The sequence below is a fragment of the Stegodyphus dumicola genome, chromosome 1 (genome assembly GCF_044657685.1).
Source record: "Stegodyphus dumicola isolate Sdum_Otavi_A_Nest chromosome 1, ASM4465768v1".
NCBI classification, from domain to species: Eukaryota; Metazoa; Arthropoda; class Arachnida; order Araneae; family Eresidae; genus Stegodyphus; species Stegodyphus dumicola.
The window spans coordinates 170065993-170086938 of NC_140768.1; the positions used below are offsets into that span (position 1 = coordinate 170065993).

The following is a 20946-nucleotide window of genomic DNA, read 5'->3' on the forward strand; positions in this document are numbered from 1 at the left end:
GAGTAAAGTTAGTTGGAAATTAAGGTTCAAAACTGCACTGAGACCCAATTTGTTTTAGACTGCGTTTTATTCTTTTTGCTTAATTTTCAAAGAATTTTCTTTTGTCAAATGTAATTTTCTGAAGTACGACATTATTGGTATCTAATGTAAAACTACCGATATAATCTTTACATGCAAAATTAAATGTTCCGATTCTTTTCTGCTATTTTAGTGTTTTTTAAGATGCTGCAAATTCTGTTATCTATCTGTCTACAAAACAGAGACAAAAGTTTTAAACTGCTGTTCTAATCATTTAGCCTTTTTATTACACATACACAACCTCTTATACAATATATATATATATATATATATATATATATATATCGTACATGCCCTCTGTATGTAATGGTTTTAACTGTTCAGCGGTTGCGAGATTTAGCAATTGTTTCTTTCCAAATACGCGCTGTATCTGTCAGTCGTAAATTTGTAATGCGATCTGTTTTCGTCCACTGCGATGCGCAACTGGAATGCGAGCTGAGCTCGTTAATGACCATAAAAAGCTTAGTTTCGAATTGTAAAATTTATGGGCTTTTGTTTCTTTCATTTTCCTGGCCTCTGTCTTACGAAAATTTTGACCATAAAATGTACACGTTAGCATAATATTTTAATTTAAATGCAATGAATTAATGTTAAGCGTATATTATTTGCCTTGAGTTCTTGTTTGTAACTGAAACTTTGGTCATTAATAATATGAACTCATATTATTAATGAACTAATTTTAAGGTTAGTAAATTTATATGAAATACATAAACCTTTCAAGTCACTAAACAAAATTTACTAAATAGTTATGGAATACTGAATAAGTCACTAAACAAATTTACTAAATATTTATTGAAGAATGAATTTCGTGAGATAATTGTGCATTGGGATGCGTCCAATACACAGTACTTATTCGTAAGGTACTGTGTATTGGGATGCGTTCCCATTATCTAACTTGGCAGGATCCCCAGTATGCCTACATCGCGAAAAATTGCCAACATAAAACTGAGGTTTATATATATTTAACTGTTATCATAAATTTCATGAAAATAAATGTTAGATTTTTGTTATCAAATTTTTTAATCAATTATAATTCTTTGTCTTTGTTTTTTATGTATGGCAATTTCTATAAATAACAACAACATTTTTATTTTTCATTACAATAATTTATTTCTCTTAATAATAACATTTATTGCCATGAAACTTATAACAGTTAAATATAAACGTTATCATTAACCTTATCATTTAAATGTTGTTTGCATTCATTGGTCAGATGCAAGTTATCTACTAATTTAATAATTTAAAAAGAAAATGCAGTCGTTGGCAACATTGTATTTTATATCTAGTTTTGGCAACAATGAAACAAAATTCTGAACTTGAATTTGAAAACCAAATGCATGGGAAACTTTTTACTGTATAAGAAAAATCCATTTGGAACAGGATTTACGTAAAATCCGTTCTTAGTGCGTGTCTGCACCGTGGAATGAGTAACTATGCAACATTTCATGTCAATAGGGTGTATAATTTCGGAGATCTCATGATGAGTCAGTGGTATTTCGCTTATATATGTATTATACTCATGCATAACTTACCTTTAAGGGCTTATAAAGCTAGAGTAATATAAAATAATTAATAAAGATTTAAGTTTGCTCATGTAAGTTGTAAGATAAAAGGAAGCCATTAATATTGTGCATTTTCTTCATCTAGTGCAGACTAAGAATTGTTAATAGTCTGGAAATGTAAGAAGATGTAGCAATAATGTGTTATCATATTTATAATAATGTAAGGAAATTTTCATTCCTAAATACTTCCTATTTATGTTTTCCATAAGTAAGCTTAAATATGTATTAATTCCTTTGTTTTACTCTAGCGTTTGGTTATTATAAAATAAGTTAGGTTTTATAAGTCGTTTATTGAGTTCTGCTTCTCTTTAACTAAATCTGTAATGCGATCTCTGTTCGCTTTCGCCCACTACGATGCGCAAGAATGCGAACAGAGGTCAGTGATGACAATAAAAAGGTTAATTTCGAATTGCTTAAAATTTATGGGCTTTTGTTTCTTTGATTTTCATGGCGTCTGTCTTAAGAAAATTTTGACCATAAAATGTAAAAGTTAGTATAGTATTTTAATTTAAATGCACTAATTGGAAAGAACCGGTCCCAAAACTAAAGTACATCCTATCACCGGTGTGCAGCAATCACCCAGACTTGCCTCGAGAAGACGACCCCATTCCGAGTATCGCCAGCTAGGAGAGAGTAGTCCCTGCCGCGTACAGCTTTGTGAGTGTGATGTTAAAGTGTACCCCCAAGATCTGTTCAAGCCGCCATGTTGGGAGGCCACCCGTGCTATGGTGGCGACCCGTTTTAGCCGCTCTCCGTCCGGGGAACGTTGCCGCCCTTCCACCACGCCGAGGTGGACCGAGAACGGGGTATGTATATTGCAATATTAAAATAAAATAAATAATAATTAGTTTGTGTACAGTAACTTAATGAGTAGCACGACATTATAGAAGGAGTTTTTACCTTCTTTTCTGCGTGCCTTTCTGACCTAATTGAAATACACGCGCATGGCAATCGCGAAGTCCGGAGGGTGTAATGGCAAACCGTACGTTGAGTTGATCAGCGTTAAAGAATTTCGCTTACTGTGCATACTCAGTGTTGTACCGTTGGCGTGGGAGGAAATACTGGCGACTATGTGGGGGCATAAGCAACCCTGCATAAGCCTGTTCGCCGTGTAGGTCTTTTAATCGACTGTTTACAATTGCAATACCATGGAAATTTCTTTGTGCTTAATGCATTTGCTTCTGTTTCATTTCATTTTGGTTTATTTTGTTAACGTTTTATTTAATATCAGTTATTTATAATAATTTTTTTGACTTAAGTAATTTAAATTGATTTTTAATTCAATAATTTAAACTGGATTGATTCCTTAATTTGTTAAAGTATATACGAATGGAACGCAGGGTAGATAATCAGTTCCTTTTATTCCTCGGAAGTATAATCAATAAATATTCAGCCTAATATATCTTATAATGTTTCCTGTTTTGCAATCATTCATAAACGAAAATTTGCATAGTTTACAATCTATATTTGTACTTCAAATAACGAAGCAATGACAATGTAACAAGATTTTAAACCACGAACTGTTTACGCCCAGATGGGAAATTCGTTGGACATTGATCAACTGAGTGTGCGGTTTGCCATTAAGCGTCCGGAGGTTGAATCCCAACGTGGGGTATTGACAAGTTGTTCATGTTTTCTCTCCTACAAGTAGCCTAATCTAAACAAAATAAAATAAATTATGCTTCGTATATTTTGCATGTATACAAATGTAATATATATATATATATATAAAATATGCGAAGTGTGAGATGAAAAATATGTATTCAGTTTGTTTTACCTGATTGGCTAATAATTAAGCTTTTAAAGATTTTATTGGCTGAAGCCTTGTGTAATTAGAATAATGCGACAGCTATTGATTTTGAAACAACGCACTCTAAAGAGGTTTATTATAACCAGTTACTATTTTTAAGACAGAAAGGAGAAGCAATCAAATAACAATGAAGAGGTAAGGAACACTATTGCAAACTAAAATTTAAAATCTGGTCTCTATATATATGTGTATGTGTGTGATGGAAAAAGCAAGCGCTTACTGTAATGCAAGCAACAATTTGATGTAATGAATACAAACTTAGCTGCATTGATGGCATAGAAACGTAGATAGCATAAAACGTGAAATGTTGAGTACGTAATAAAAAACAAACAGACAGCCGAGGCATATTAGATATCATTTTTATTTCAGTAAACATGTTGCACCCACAAACAACTTGCACCTATTTCAAAATGTTTACATTTTTGACTGATTTGTAATAAGAAGAGACACATTGGGCAGCAGTCCAGCTAGGCGGAATCGTAGAAACCAATTGCGTTGTGTTCAGGATGAAATCCTAATGCAGAATGCGATAGTTTTTGTTCTCAATGCATTTTGATTGGATAATTAAAAGCTGCTAAAAATTATTGTTGTCTGTTTTAATTCCATTTATATCGCCAGCGTTATGCAAGAATGATATGACATGGAAGTGTCGAAATGACGCAGTGCAGAGATTATTAGTTTTAGAACAAAGAGGGGAAATAAATTTAATTCAAGCATTAAGAGGCTAATTCTAATTTAAATTATTAATTTATCTTTTACATATTTTTATCGTACATGTTCTCACTAGCAATAGCCCTTAATTCCCCTATCTATTCTAAAAATATTAATGCTTTTTTTTTCTGGACTGCTTCATTTCTACATGTCCATCTCGTACGACTTGCTAACGCTGATGGTTTAGATAATTCGGAAACTGAACTCAAAATGTAGAGAGCTGAAACATATTCTTAATAGGCAACTTAAGCCGAAACCTTCGGTTAATAAGCAACTTAGGACGAAATCTGATCTTGGCGAACATCCATATTGGATAATTGCACACTTTTGCTTCAGCTCTCTTCCCGTTAAGACACTTGTTCTTTCGCTTAGACTCTGCCAGCTATTGTCCATTGTTCTAAAAATAGAATCTGTATAAATTTGTGGGGTTCATAGCGCACCGACATGTGTGAATGATGTGAAAAAAAAAAAAAAAAGAAAAAAAAAAAAAAAAAGAATATACGTTCTCAGAATTAATTATACAGGAATAAAGTTTTGTACGGAGTTTATGGCTACGTCTGCTTTCGAGTGTAACCTTTCTAACTGCGCAGTAAAGCATTTTCAAGTTATGATAGCGCAGAGAACCATCGCCAATCCGTTGCAGCTTTCTCCAAGCTCATCCTATTACACATACACACACGCGCATATTTTATATATTTAATTTATGCAATTTAAGCCCAATTGTATTAAATTTGTCTTCATCCTTGTGAATGTAAAAGGTGCAAGTACTTCTTGGATTTCTTTCGTGGGGTAGCTAGAAATTTGAAACTTGTTTGAAGCTTGCTCATCCGTTATGGTTACGCTCCCTAAATTATTAAATCACTGACTTGTCGATGCATATCAACGGCGAACACCCCTTCTCATCCTCTTGGAATCTCACTTCCACGTTTAAATTTATTGATCCTTAAACCTCTCTGCCCTGGGCATCCCATTCCACTTTATACCTTTACGCTTGTCTACACTTCAAACTGGGGTCGTAATTTAAAGGTGGAACTCGCGGGCGCTGGAGAGGAGTCATTCCAGAGATTTGTTCGGTAAATGCCTAAAGCGCAGTTTCTGGAAGACTGAGAAAACTCGAACGTGTCCGTTCCTGTAACGAAATCGATAAAGGATGATGTCCAGATTGATTTTGGGTGGATTTTGTCTATGAGATAGCTATAAGCCATGGCGTGGTTATAGCCATAAAAAAAATAAATAAAGTATAGAGTAATGGACTTTTTTCCCAATCTTGGTGCGTTGAAGATGCTATAAATTATCCCGTTTTTGTAGGTGATAATTTTTTTTTAATCTCAAATGCAGAATATGAGATACATAAGGAAATATTTAGCATATTTTTATATAGTATTTCCTTAAGTAAATACTTTAAGATTTTACAGGAATTACACTGTCATTTAAGCCTTTAGCGCGTTCGTTATCACTACGAAAAAGAAAGTAATTAAAGATGTCATAGTAAGAATATAAAGATGAAATATATTGAAAATATAAAAGATGAAACTTTAGACGCTTTAAAATATGAGATCACATGTGAACTTCATAGAGTTTAGAAAATGTTTTTCCTAAACGGATATCACAAATAACACCGGTGATCTCTCACCGATGATATATTTAAAGAGGGTGTTTATACGTGTTTAGAACGATTTCGGGGCCTGCTTTCCAAAAGACCAAATTACAGTAGTTCATACACGAAACTTTAGAGGACTTTGCAGGAATGCGTTGAAAAGGTATAAGTGCAATACATGTGACAGTCTTCATTTTTTTCAAGGAATATAGTCGTACTTTTCGAAGTATGACTTGCTGCTTTGTGTTGATGAAGTTTCGCTGTTTGAAAGTCATTTAAATAAAGAAATGGAATTTGTTCTGTAAGTATCGAACGTAAAACGTTCTATTGATAGTACGTTGACTTCATTTTAAAACTCATTTTCACTTTCCTTGTGTTTAATTTCCCATTGTAAGCGAATCTTGAGACAGTCATAAACCCTTTGGAAAATTTTCTTTGTATTAACCGAACTCAGTTTGTACATTATTTTCTCTTCTTTTTTTTGTACTAAATAAATATTTTTGTTGCAGTCATTTAGGTAAAACCATGCTTCATCAAGAGTGAAGTATTTCTGTAATATTTCTCCTGCTAAATAATTTTTGTACAGCTTTCTACAAATTACTCTGCGTTGAGCCACATGCCTCGACAAAGAACTGGTGAACACTATGTTTTTTAGCTTTTTTAAATTTGTAAATCTTTGTTTGTATTTTACATATTTTTGATGCTGGTGCGTTTAAAGACGTAGGAATTGATTTCTGCTTCGGTGAATTTTAATTTTCTCTTCTTACCAATGATTTAACTTGAGAAACATTAGAGGCAGTACATACCTTTATCGGGTATTCATATGGAATCTTCTTTCCATGTAAAAGTAATGATTGACGTTTTTTCCCTTTCCGATTGATAACATTGCTCCTTTTGCATTAGAAATTCAACACAATGCATTTTACGAGGTTTTTGAATTTTGGAACAGGAATATTTCGCTTCGTGAAGCGCAAAAATATATCTTGGATTATATCTTTACTGCTGGCTTTAGCTACTAGGAGGTCTTACCAGTATATTATCATTATACCATAGGCCATAAAGTTAAAAATTTAAGAGGTGTATATAAAAATACACCGCGCTGGAAGGCGACATCAATAAATGAGAGGACTCATAAAATAAGTTTTGCTAAATTGCATATCATGGCATATCATGAGTGATTATATCAATGGCGGCGAGAGGCGAAATGAAAGTCTAAGCTTCTGGGAACAAAAAACGTATCCTTCAAACCACAGCTTATTTATATAAGACCGTTTGAAAGAAGAATAAATGAACAAAGTAGCAGACAATATTTCTAATTTCAAATAATAAGCTGTTTCCAGAAATTTGTATTCTAAAACATTTGCTTTTTAATATTCTTTATCGAAATCTTTCTAAAAACGTTTGCTGGCTGTGGTGCACTTTGAGCACGTTGTGTATAAAAGAGATGGTTAAATGATTGATGGTTTTGACTGTTCCTGACGAATGCTTCACTTTTAGTTGTCCAGCCATTAATAAAAATTTATATTATCGAAATTTTATTGCTAAATCTTCCCAGTATTCTAAAATTAAATTATTAATAAAATACAATAGATCGTAAATATTTCAAGGTAATTTCTAAAATTTGTGAAGCATCCCTTCCTAATGGGAATTTTATCATCTAAACATTTAATGTGAATTCTATTATAATCATAATTCACATAATTTAATCTGAATTCATAATTAATATGAATCAAAATTAATATTATCATTTAATCTGAATTCAACTATAAATCATATATGTTGTCTTTTGACACATTAGAACTGTATCACACTCAATCCGTTTTCAAAACTTCTGCAGCCTTTCCATTTATATGAAGTATATGTTATTTATATGAAGTATATGTTATATGTTACTTTTCTAATATTTCTAGCTGAAAGACATCTACCCCAACTGAAACGTTTATTTACTTTTCAGTATCTTTATAATAACCTGGATTTCTCTTCTAAACTGGTTTCCATACTATTTGTTTAGCCATGTGTCCTTACCATCAATAACTGAATCTTAATTGGCTGGTAGCTAATATTCTTGAAAATTACCTTTTTTTTCTTTGCAGCATAGTTGTCATTCAGTGTCATTCACATTCATGACCACCATTTAACCCTTTACGGTACAGTGTGTCCGGTCTGGACACACCTAAAAATTTCGTTCTGTACGCACAGAAAAGTTGAATGAAAAAGGATTTATAGGTTACTATGGGTTACTCTGAACCTTCTTTATTTATAGTAGATGGCAGCTCAACACAAACCAGTCCATATATTTAAGCCATATTTATTTTTTTAAGACCCTCATTTTTCAAAGAGATCTTCCATATCTTTTTTAGGGTATAAAAGGAATTGTTTGAAAAGAAATTCCTATGTTATTTTTTTGGATGTATGCTAATCTCCTTATTCTATATTAGTTTTAAATTTTTACCTTGAAATCTTGCCTAAAATCAAAAGGCCAACCCTAGGTGTGCCCAGACCGTCCTCACCGATAATCTAGGACAACTGAGAGTCTGTATTCTTGTTTCTCCGCATCTCACCGGTCAGTTCATTGACAATAATGCTCGTTTCAGCACTCTTTTCGAAGCTCTATTCAATCAGTGCGCCATTTTGGACACAGCTACAGAATTAAAACGATAAGTGCTACCTTCACAAAATTTTACTTGTGTACTCCTCTAGGCCTAATTGGGCAAAATTAAAAATTAATTAAAAATTAATTTAAATTAATTAAAAAAAGAATAGGCAGGGCCTACCCTTTTTAAAATTAATTTAAATTAATTAAAAAAAGGGTAGGCAGGGCTACCCTTTATTATTATTATTTTTTTTTTTTTTTATCAAAACTCTGACTTTAAAAGGTAGCGTGCCGGAAAGGTTTAAAAATTGTTCTTATCATCTGAAAAATATAATGCAGCTTTCAAAGTTAGTCTCCTTAAATACTGCTTAATTTTTCGTAGCTTCCGTTATTATTTTGTTGGTTAGTTTCAGCAGTATTACTGCAATTAATTTTGTCTAATTTAATAACTTTTAAATAAGTACTTTTTTTCTTCTAATCGCAACAAAATATTTTACCGCTTATTTTAAATATGAATTTTTTGTGTGTTACCTTTATTTATTAAATATCACGTTTTCGCACTTAAACCATAAAGTTTAGTTCAACAGCATTATCGCAAAATAATTTTAAAATGAGCATATCTTTAGAATTTCCGATACGCAGTCTAACGCGGTGGAGATAAAAATGTTTTTCTTTTTTCTTACAGTGTTGCTATTCTTCGCTTTTAAATCGTTGAGTTTCTTAATCAAAAATTCTTTAATGTCTGACAAAACAATAAACAGGTAATAAAACAAATTAAAAATTAGGGCTTCCAGATGCCCGTATTCGCTGGAAGATTACGTTATTCAAAATTTGATGACTGTGGGTTCCGTTGTTTTATCATAGTGCTAGAAACAAAAATACATTTATGTAAATTCTTCATTATTTAATATCTTTAAATATAATACAGAGCTGCAATAGTTGGTGGCAACAGCTTGAAAGGTGAATCAACATCGAAAGTGAATCGACGTAAAATGCCAAAAGGAAATTCATAGCCCTTCTGGGCTAACTCCCTTTGGGCTAATGATGTCTGCAGTCCATATTATCTTTTGCTGATATGTATTCATTTAAAAATATATTACAAGCCCTAACGTTTCTTCCAGCATCGCTGAAATTGGTAGGTGTAGGTAATACAACATTAGCCAGTCCGCAACGGGATGGGATGATTCGTTCAATCAGTCGACAGTCCTGATGTATTAGTACTATTTATTTTGTGTATTTTTAATTCTATATTACATGTGCGAATTTTATTTAAAATTCATCACAGAACAACATTCAAGAAACTGAGGGTAAATTTTATTATACTGAAATGAATCAAATTCACCAAACGTTATGCTCTTCCAAAACATATTTGATAGTCTCTCCGTATATGCACCTTTACTGATACAGTGAACATTTATGTAGTAAAGCATGTCAGAATGGCCCATCAGAGCCACGGTTTGGGTGATGTGGATGCGAAGATTCTAGAGATAAGCGGAAAATGGAGACATAAGATAGCATTTTGGAGAAAGCCTCATATGAAAAATCTCATAGAATTAGATCCAGTGATTAGAGTGACCACAGATTTATGCTTTATAAACTTATCCTGTGCGTCATTATAATTTACCGTAGTTAGTCTTTGTAACTTAATCTAATTTACCTAAGTACCCTAGCGATTGTAAAATTGACCTTAAAGATAAATTTGATTGAGATATTTTGCGAACCGTCACAACCTTGGAAATGTTTGACCGAGTTTCTCTCAGAAATTTTCATAACGGTGATAATTAATGAACTTGCCACATTTATTTTTTGAAAAAGATAATCATCCCTGTTTTCATTCATTATTGACATCAGCAGCTCAGCAGTCTAGTGACGCACAGGTGTTTGCCGTACCAGCAAAGATAAACATATTGAACGTTCGTGAAATAAGAACAAGAAATTTCACTTTCCATGTAATAAAATTTGGTAATATTTGTATAGATTATATGGCACAAATACCCCGTACTGAATTGGCCCTGTATTGAATAAATAGTTTGGACTAAAGTTTTTGATGTTGCATTTGAAAGTAAGAAATTGATAATTTCCATTGTGTTATATGTAACATGATTTTTTCAGTTTATAAATTTTCGTCCTAGAAAAAATTATTAGTCCTAAAGGGCTTTGTCCCTGAGGGACTATTGTTTTTGTTTTGCGGTTTTACGTGGAATCACTCTGAATGCCCGTTTCACTTTTCAAACTGTTGCCACCAAAAATTATCGCTCTGTATTATATTTGAAGAAATTAAATAATGAAGAATCTGAATAAATGTATGTATATTTCTTGCATTATGATAAAGCAACGGTACCTAGAGCCATCCAATTTTGAATGACGTAATTCTACTGCGAATATGGGCATCTGAAAGCCTAAATTTGGAATTTGTTTTATTATCGATTTCATATATTATAAAACATTAACGAATTTTTGATTAACAAACTCAAGGATTTCAAAGCGAGCAATGGCAACGTTGTACAGAAAAAAACATTTTTATCTCCACCGCGTGAGACTGTGTATCGGAATATCAAAGATATGCTCGATTTAAAATTATTTTGCGATATTGCTTTTGAACTAAATTTTATGGTTTAAGTTCAAAGAACATGATATTTAATAAATAAAGGTAACGCACAAAATATTAAAAAAAAAAAAAAAAAAAAAAAAAAAAAAAAAAAAAACCCGCGTCTTTTGACGTAATTTAAAATTTGAAACCTTTCAGAATTTCTTTCTTTTTTTAAGTTCAGTAAATGTATATATTATTTGTGTTGAATCGAAGCGAAGTCTTTTCTCTGTATCTTCTTCTAATGAGATGATATAACAATGCAATTCGATCCTGCACTTTCCTGTTAAGCAGATCACGGGAACTGACCATTTGAGCAATAAGAAAACTAACCTATCGAAACATCATTATTTCGATCAATTCTGGAACATGATAAATCCTTCGGGCTTGGGCGTCATCAGTGTGTCCCGCAGGCAGCGTCAGAGTCTAATGAGCGCCTTGTTTGATCAGCGCCTCTTGTCATAACGGATTTCTCATTTCATGCTTGGCCGATCGGATCAATTCTATACCGAGCATTCAGCTATATGAGCCAAAATTCTGCGTAAAGGGCGGGAAAATGGTGCAGCTCTGAAAAGAATTCTGGCAAGGGTAATTTCTGTTACACCGAAGGGCCTTTCCTGTAGGGAAGGATGTTGCGAAACCTCTGAACCGGAACGCATAAGAATAATGGAGAGGGTTATCGGTGGGTGTTATAATTAAAGCGGGAAATCTGCGATTTATTTGCAAAAGGTTTGGCAGAAAATGGGATATCTTTTCGAGCGTCGAAAAGTTTTAGGGTTAATGAAATCGAATATTTCGTCGATAAGTGCGAAGCTGTAACTTTGGATCGTAATCTTTGTGTCCGTTTTGTCCTTAATCTTATGTCTCCATAAAATTTAGATCTTTCGAATTTTTGTGCATCAGAACGGAAAATGCAGATCGTAAAAGTAACTGTATAATAAATAATATGTGCAAATTCTGTGGGATTTTAAGAGGAGTTAACACTGTACCTTTTCCTAAAATTTCTGAGAAACTTTTTATTTCATTGTATTTTTCTTTTCTGAAACTAAGAACAATTTCGGTACCCTTTATTACCAGAGAAGCTTATTTCTCCCCTATTTTTATAGAAGAAAGTAGTATATAGTCCTTTATAAGTATTCTTATTCTTGTAACTAAAATTTCTGTGTAATTTAGTATTTAATTATATGTTTCTTACAATTTCTCCAGTTTAATATAGCTCTATTTTCTTCAAAGAATTTTTCAATAATTATACCCGGCTCTATACTGTGTTAGTCTTTAAAACCTTTTTTTTTTTTTCGTTTGGACTGCTGATCTATTCGTAAGTTTCAATTTTTATTTTCTTAAGAAGGTCACTGATCGCCTGAAATTTTGAAAGCAATTTTTCAAAATGAAACATATTTAATAATCTTCTAGAAGAACATTTAAGTACGCACAGGTGTCTGCCGTACCGGCAAAGATAAACACATTGAACTTTCGTGAAAGATGTAAGAGAACTTGCACTTTCCGTATAATAAAATTTGGTAATGTTTGTATAGATTATATGCTACAAGTTGTTAACATCTGTCGCGGGCTTATAAATACCCCGTATTGACTAAATTCACTCCTTATTGAATTGGCCCTGGATAGTAGCAAGGAAGTTAATAAAAGGCTACTGAAATTAAAATGTTTCAGCGCTTCATATGATAGCAAAACCAGTAATTAGCATAATAATTGAATTTTAGCAAATAATATATAACAAATTTTGAACATATCAACCTTCATTCATCAACAATATCTGTAGTCGAGGGACAAAAGTTGTGAACTGCATTGTACAGCATATCTGTAGGTATGGTGAGAAATTTCTGTCGGATGTTGTCATTTAGCATCCCTAATAAGGTCAGACGATCGCGGTACACTTGCGATTCAGGCAACGCTACAACCAATAATCATACGGATTGAGATCTGGCCATGTTTGATGTAAGTGCCGGCTCAGCAAGCGATCCTCACCAGACGACGTGTGCGACAGATCCTTCATACGTATAGCAATGTGGAGTGGAGCGCCATCCTGTATAAAAGTCATACCTTCCAACAGGTGTTTATCAGCCAGACTAGGGATGATGCGATTGTAACATATCAACGTACCTCGCACCCGACACACTGACAGTTTGAAAAGTAGAGCTACGCATTTCCTCGAAGAAAAAGTGTCCGGTCACGATCGATGTAATAAATCCATATCACACTGCGACCAAATCCCGGAGGCAATGATAGCGACTAATTCATGAAGAGAGTTTGATTCCCTCTCTCACTACAGCTCATTTCATACACGATTCTCATGCGGTGTCATTAACATTTTGCTAAATGTTAAACATATTTAATAATAAAACATAATAATAATTGAACATAAATAACTGAATAATAAATGACTGAATAACTGAATACTGTACAGTGAACTGTGAATAACTGAATACTGTACAGCTTAAACATAAATAACTGAATACTGTACAGTGAAGCTATGCGTGTGAACGGGGACTGAATGATGAATAATAATGAGTCACACCTTCCATATCCCACCATATATAGAGCAAAATCCATGTTTGGATGCAGTCTTGGTTTCTCTAGGGCTTAATCATTGTCTTTTCCGAATAACCTTAGCATAAAATAGGAATTTTTTAATAGCACTTTTCTGTTCATGTTATGATTAACAAAATAATAGTTCTTAGAATAAAGGTAAAAGGCTTCCCTTTTCAGTCGATCTTCTTTCTCTTTCTTCAGAAATGATTCCCGGGAATTATTACACACATCAAAGGCACATCACAAAAAGAGAGGTTTCTAAGATAATAAGATATTTAATTTACAAATCACATTACTGACTAATTATATACATAAGACAGAGAAGTTTTGATCTGCACGCATGCGCCGATCACGTGGTGTTTGGTAACGAGTTTTAACGGCAAGAGTTTCAATATTTCATTTCTGCTAAGCTATTGCCAATTACCAAATGTTAAATATTTCATTCCAGGTAAAATTAATTAATGCATTTCGTCGGCAGAGATGACCTCTATACTATAAATTGAATTTTAAGGTAGAGAAAATCTACTATCGTCCGAAACCAATTTTTCTCTTTCATTTCATTTTACTTTTGCCGTGTAATAATATCCTTCGATCCATTAATTTTTCACGTTGGTAACTAGTGGACTTTATATATAAGAGGTTTTTGTTGCTTTCTGTTCTGTAGTGTTGTAGCCTACGTATTTCGGCATAAAAGCATTGATTGGGTGATCAAGTTTGGTGAAGATTGGGTGAAGAAAGTTTTTCTTCCTTCTCTTGCTTTCTTTCTGATTGCGAATATCCGGTCCCAATAGTTCGTACTGCCCATCTTCCTCCCAAAATGAGATTAATGTTCCTGGCCTTTCATTCTAGCCAATCCTTCGAGAGCTATCTAGTTCGTGGCGGAGTAACATTTTAAAGCTCCTCTGAGTCTACTGTCTACATTTTTGTTGCCCAGTTTTGAGTTTGATCAAATTCTCCTGGGAAACGTATTTGCTGTAGCTATTTCCTATTTCTGGAAGAAAACGTTGCGGTAGAGATGATGGCAGTTTTTATGTCCTACGGTGCGGCGTATTTTGTCGCTTTTAGAGATTCTTTAATATGCAGTATGTACTTGATTTTATTTTTCCCGTGTGAACTACAAGTAGGTGTCATGAGTCCATTAAACTGTTCTTTGTACATTATTTCATGTTGAAAGACATTGCTTGGATACTGGGGCCCTTAAAATCAAAATTAAATTTTATATTCATACTTTATTTACTATCAGTGCATTACAGGGAATACAGATATAGAACATTTGAAAAGTTATGTGTATAGTTTTAACGTGAAGCATTGCAAGTAAAAAGAAATATTACTGAAAAGAATTTAAAAAGTTATATTTTGAAGGGAAAAAGTGTGAATACTTTTAGTGCAATATTATAAATTTATGAAAGTTTAAATAAATATTTTTGTCTCTTTTATATTTTACAGGAACGTAATTCTTACTTTCTTTTTACGAAGTGAAAAGGAAATATAGTAATTGCGAAAAATTTCGGGTATCATATTTCAACGAAAATATCCATTTTGACCGCTATCGAATGCGATTTAACGAGGTTTTTGCATGGCATCTGTACGTAAGGACAGAATAAAAGATTCTTTTCCACCCAAAAATTATAAAACTGGTTTTAAATGAATTCTGAAGAGAATTTTTCGTGGCAACTGTGAGTACCTACGTATCTTCCATGGGACTTGGATATATTTAGTCCCGTAATGTCAGAATTTTGTTACAGGAAAAATGTTCTAATGCATTATACACGAGGAATGATCATTCTTAGCAGGCCAATAAACCCATAGCTCAAACAGGAAAGTTTCTCTCTTCTCAGGAAACCACCTTATATATCTTCCTGTGTTAACTTGCGTTGAACTTCCGGGGGGGGGATGATTCTTTCATTCATACAGAACAAAGTGTCCATCTCTTGACCCTGATGAAAAGACTTCTTTTACCTCTTTGTCCACAGGAGTGACCCTCGAGGCTGCATCCAGAATCATTAACAAAGGCACAGGATTCCACCACTGATATGAAAATTATTACACTCTGAAATCACTCATCCTCGAGAAAGAACTTTATGCTACCTTATCACAAAAGACATATATTTTTATATATAATGTTCCTCGTTTAAGAAATTTTAAAAAAATGCAGGTCCAAAAAATTGAAATGTGATGATACAAACGAATGCGATAACTCTGTTGATTTAAAAGTTGCAAAAAAAGGGGGAATTAACATCAGAGTCAGTTGGAGTAAACAGAAAACTTGTTTATTGCTACCAGTAGATATTAATCTCAAACACCTATCATATTCGGGAAATTTGATCCTTTGGAGCTCCTTGAGTTTGTAAAGACCTTATTTTATTCTAACCAATTATTTTTAGCTTGACTTTCCTTTTCCTCCTGGTTTTAGCTTCCTGCGGGAAAGTAAATTTTCTTGACCGTAGTATGCAAAATCCAAGTCTGTTCCGAAGTAGTAGCTGCGTTTAAGAGTTCGTAGCAGTAGTAGCGGAGTTAGTTCCGAGTTTCTGCTGCGTATTTGAAACAGCTTTTAGTTGGTATTAGACACCCTTTTCAGATTATATTGATATCCTAAGCTCGCCTTTCTTATATGCAGCCGAGTGAGCGGTTTAGATAACTAAGGAGCCAGTCGTTTAGCCATCCTAATTTATTGTGATTTTTTAAATTTTCTGTTCAATTTATTTTTCTCAAGTGGTCGTGAATTGTCAGCATCGCGTGAGTGCCTCTGTTACGTTAGTTCAAATAGAAAGGCTATTTAAACCTTCTTCTATAATATCTGTTTTTCAAGACATAACGAGAAATCGCTACCTAGTCTTTCACCTAGGGTCTACTGTGAATGCTCTCAAAAAGAACACATAGACTCCACAAGTGGACTGATAAACAGTAGTAAAATTGGAGATAAACCGTGAAGTATCACTAAATCTTATTAATTTTAAAACTGTACTTATATTTAAGAATTTGGTGAGAATGATAACGTAAAAAATATTACCTGACTGCCATTCTATTGGAGTCTGGGACTTTTCGCCGTCGCCATTTCACCGTGTCCGTTTCGCCGTCGCTATGTTTCGCCGTCAAGACATATTTTTCTTTACATGACTGTACTTTATCTTGCCGTATTATACTCGTATAAAATTTCTTAATTTCAATAATTCTGTTTATCTTTTGTCTACTTAATAAAAGCTGCTTGTAATATATATAGTTATTTACAAGTATGGAGATATAAAGAAATTACACATATTTAGTTGGAAAATTATGCCAGTATCAAAGAGAACTAGGAGCTAAACTTCTAATATAACAGAAGTTATATTACCGATTTTAAAATTATGTGGGTAAATTTTTACATGATTCGTCAAAATGTCTTGAAATTTTAATCGGCTAGTTCAGAGAAATAACTCATACAAGCAGGAAATTTACATTTTTATGAAATCTGAATGGAAGACGGACTTTGAAATCTTATCAGCATCTTATTCTCTTAAAATTAATATGTCATGTGTAACGGTGTATTTGTATAAAACTGTACAAAAAACAATTTAATATATTGTTTTGTATAAAATGTTTATTAAATTAAATTAAATTATTAAACTAAATATAGTTATTAATTTAAATCAATATAATACGGCAAGATATAATACAGTCATGTAAAGAAGAATATGTTTTGACAGCGAAACGGCCCGACAGCAAAACGACCACGTCGAAACGTCCACGGCGAGATGGCCGCAGCAAATAGTCTCATTCCCATTCTATTGCTGTATTTTAATCAGAGTTAGCTGGAATATCTGTTGGCTGCTTACATTTATATATATGTATCTTATTAATTTAATAAGATTTATATATGTTACCTACTTTTTGCTATAAAAATTCATATGACTGATGAAAAGTGTGCAAAATATTAAAAGTCTGGTTCATTGATTAATCCGTTATAGTAAAACATGCGAGAGTATCTACACCAGGAGGGATATTTTCGTTGAGTATATTTCGAGGGAACTGTCTTGTATTCTACTTGCACATTGAAAATGTGTGAAAACTACACTCAGCCAACCCATTCGCCATGAACTGTACGAGGACGAGCTTTCAAAGTTACTGACTCGGTCACGTGTGTACGTGAACATTAACGGGGAAACCAGGAATATGACTTCCTTGTACGGAATATTAAATAATAAGCATTTTTTGCTGTATTTCCTTTAAATTTATTGAATTGAATTTCATTTGAGATATATTTCGCATTCAAATAATTCAGTTCTCACCTCGCGGCAAGGCAAAAATGCACGAAACCTCAAAATATTTTTATTAAAAATTCAAAAACATAGAAAAATATAAAACACTAAATACAGTTAAAACAATTAAAAAAATTTTACAATTAAAATTAGAGTTTCTACGCAAAAATAAGCAGTTCGGCCAAGCGAGCAAGAAAGCAGATTTTTCGGTGCGCAAAAAGACACTGAAGGTGCAGAAACTGACTTAATTCACCATTCTGCTAAGTTTAAAATGTAAACAAATATGGCCGCCAAGGCAAAAAAAAAAATTATTTTGTTTGATTGAATTATTTATTTTCTGTATTCTGTTTAGTTACTTAAATCTCTTACAGATTTTTATCAAAACATGAAAACAATCACAGTAATAACGCAAAGAAGTAATTTCAAATTTGTTACGTTCTATCTGAAATTTAAATTTTAGTACTTGCAAGAAATTACTTTTGGTTACACTTCAGTTCAAACTTAATTTCGTATTAACGTGGTTACACTTCAATTCAAGTGCTTTGGCAGCTAAATGTTTAAATTTCCAAACTGACGTTTATTATGATTGATGTGGATATAATCGCACCCTCAGTAGTTTCTATGATTCCATGTTTTAAAGTTATATGTAAAGCATGTACAGCACCTCCAGATCCGTGATATTAACCAATACTAACTCGTGGATTCAGTGAGGTGAGCATATACAAATTAGGATGTAGTGAGTGCTTATTTTTGAGATGATGTGCTTATTTTTGAGAGTATCTAGTTACACTACAGTTAAGTGAACGGCACAGTATGTTGCAAATAAACTTAGTGGCTATAATTGCTGTCAGCTGTTTTATTAAGCCAAAACTTTTACGTTGAAGTTATTCTCTTCCTATGATATCTAAACAAAGCTTTCTTTCCTCGGTGCAACGGAACCTCTAAAGTTATTTTTTTCACTACAATAATGAAATAACCGCTTAGAATTTTAACTAAATATAAACAAATTTTATAAAAACTCGAAATTTCAGAAAAAATTCGCAGTGGTACAAAATGGAATGATAAATAACGACAACTCTCTTTCTTTTATCTATGAAATTTTTTTAAAACATATGCTGGAAAAATAGATACAGTTTTATATAAACAGTTATAAACTTTATTTCTTACAACTTGATACTTTAGTGTTTGAAATTAAATTACTATTAAAAACTTTTCTTTCTGCTTAAAACTTTGTAGAGTTCCTCCCTTTGTAAGTGCTCATTTACAGTTGAACCTGAAGAATGTTAAGAACTGCTAAGCGAATAATCGCTTAAGTTCGTGTGACAAGAAACAACAAGATGGAAGGGTAACTAACCCCTTATTATTATCATAAGATTTAACAAAACTCCGTCTTGGAGCGTACAATAAAAGCCGACACTTGGGCTTGAACATAAGAGGCTAAGAAGTAAACTAAAGAGATATAGCCGAAGCTATGAAGATTCTAACCGAATTGGCCCCTTAACTCTAATTGACTGCGAAGCTATCAAGGACCTGTGTACGGCCGAGCGTAATAACAGTTTTGAGAGAGAGTAGCCAAAAAAGGTGGACGCAGGCTAATTAGAAACTCTGATTCTTTCTAACACAGCAAGTAGAACTTCGCGGTTAAATACCGCTCTTCCTCATTATGTATTCAGAGTGATTCTAAAACTACGTTCTGGCCGGAAGTAGTAAGTTAGTTAAAGTTAAGAATTTGACTGAAAAGCAACTTAAAATTTAACTATTAATAAAATTAACATAATCCTTACAACTTCATAGCTTATGTCTTCGATTCTAATAAAGGTCGTAGACTCAAAAGTTACTAGAATCTATCTTCTTCACGGATTATAGATACGAATTGGTCAATTACGTTTTTTTCTAAAAATCACATTTATTAATTTTAAACTTCGAAAAATAATGTTCACAGACAAATGTACTCCCAAATAAAGCGGTTTTTCTTATTTCAAAATTTATTAGCTGAAAGGCAGAAATTATAGAAGTGCAGCAGAAAGTCTTACCAATTACACATTAATATCAATCTAATATGAAACAAATGACCGCAGAAATTTTAGTGATGGAAAAGAGATTTGCTCTGTTACTTCACTGTAAAACTAAAATCTTCATTTTTACTTAATAAGAACAAGTAATGTAGGACCGAATTAATTCATTCAATATTTATTAATGAATAGAAATATGGCCTCTTCATAAAGATTTCCATGAAGGGTCTAGAATAATTCAAAATTTTTTCGGTTGAAAATTTGTGAACAACTTTGATTGACAATTATTACCTTTATTCCAGCTAATTCTTTTTACGATGCTATTCCATGCGGCTTTTCTTCGGACATTGTTTTACGTTTCAATATAACGTAAGGTCGAATTTTTTGTGTATCAGCAGGAACAGCAAGGATAATAGAAATTCCGGATTTCTTGTAACTTCTCGTAGTGTACTTCAATAAGACTGTTTTTTCACACCTCTTATTTATCTTAAGTTTGGAATGCATATCGAAATAGACAGGTGTTTAGCCTTTGTTTTCCATATTTCCAAGATTGTAGTTGTGCCTTTTGCATAATGATATAGCATGCTGCTAAAAATTTTACAATTTTTAACTAAAATCGCCAGAAAATTTTTGCGCGGGAGTTGTCCACCGTCGTAGTGGTAAACCGCTCCGTTTTACAATTCTTCTTCACCAACTCATACTTGCTTTAAAATCCTTTTTAGAAATGTTTAAATGAGCAGCCTCTTTTAATGCTTTCAGTTTTATAACTTCATAGGATATTGGGCACCTTTCATTTCGCTTTTCTATTATGAATTTTAACACTCGCTGCTCAACTTCGGTAAACCTTCCTATTTTTGGGCCCATTAAAACACTTTATTCAGGAATTTCCATTCTTATTGTTTGGTTAAATGTACCAAACAATAAGAATGTTAAATCTGAAGAGACGGATGTTTGGTTCTGAAACTACGTATTTCCTTGAAGCTCTCAAGTTGTTCGTTCTGTCTGCAAAATTCATACCGTAAGTTCTCCTGATACATTTATTTATTTCTGTCTTTCATGAGCCCTTTTTCTCAACATTGCTATTATGAGTCGCGTTCATTTTTTATGGGCAATAAAAGAATAAAATATGTACCCGCCGCTAGAGCAAACATACAAGTTACAAACAGTTGCGAGAGACGTGGAACATACACATGTGTGAATCCCAGACGCAA

General features: G+C 33.0%; 1 protein-coding gene across 1 annotated transcript in view; it reads left to right on the forward strand.

The window, feature by feature from the left end:
• Positions 1-2273: 2273 nt before the first annotated feature.
• The window catches only part of LOC146999390 (mitochondrial inner membrane protease subunit 2-like), a 315792-nt gene continuing 297119 nt past the window's right edge, over positions 2274-20946 (forward strand). The window contains exon 1 of the mRNA XM_085823075.1: positions 2274-2446. Within this exon, the coding sequence (XP_085679201.1) occupies positions 2307-2446 (140 nt within the window). The 5' untranslated portion in view covers positions 2274-2306. The remainder of the gene's footprint in view (positions 2447-20946) is intronic.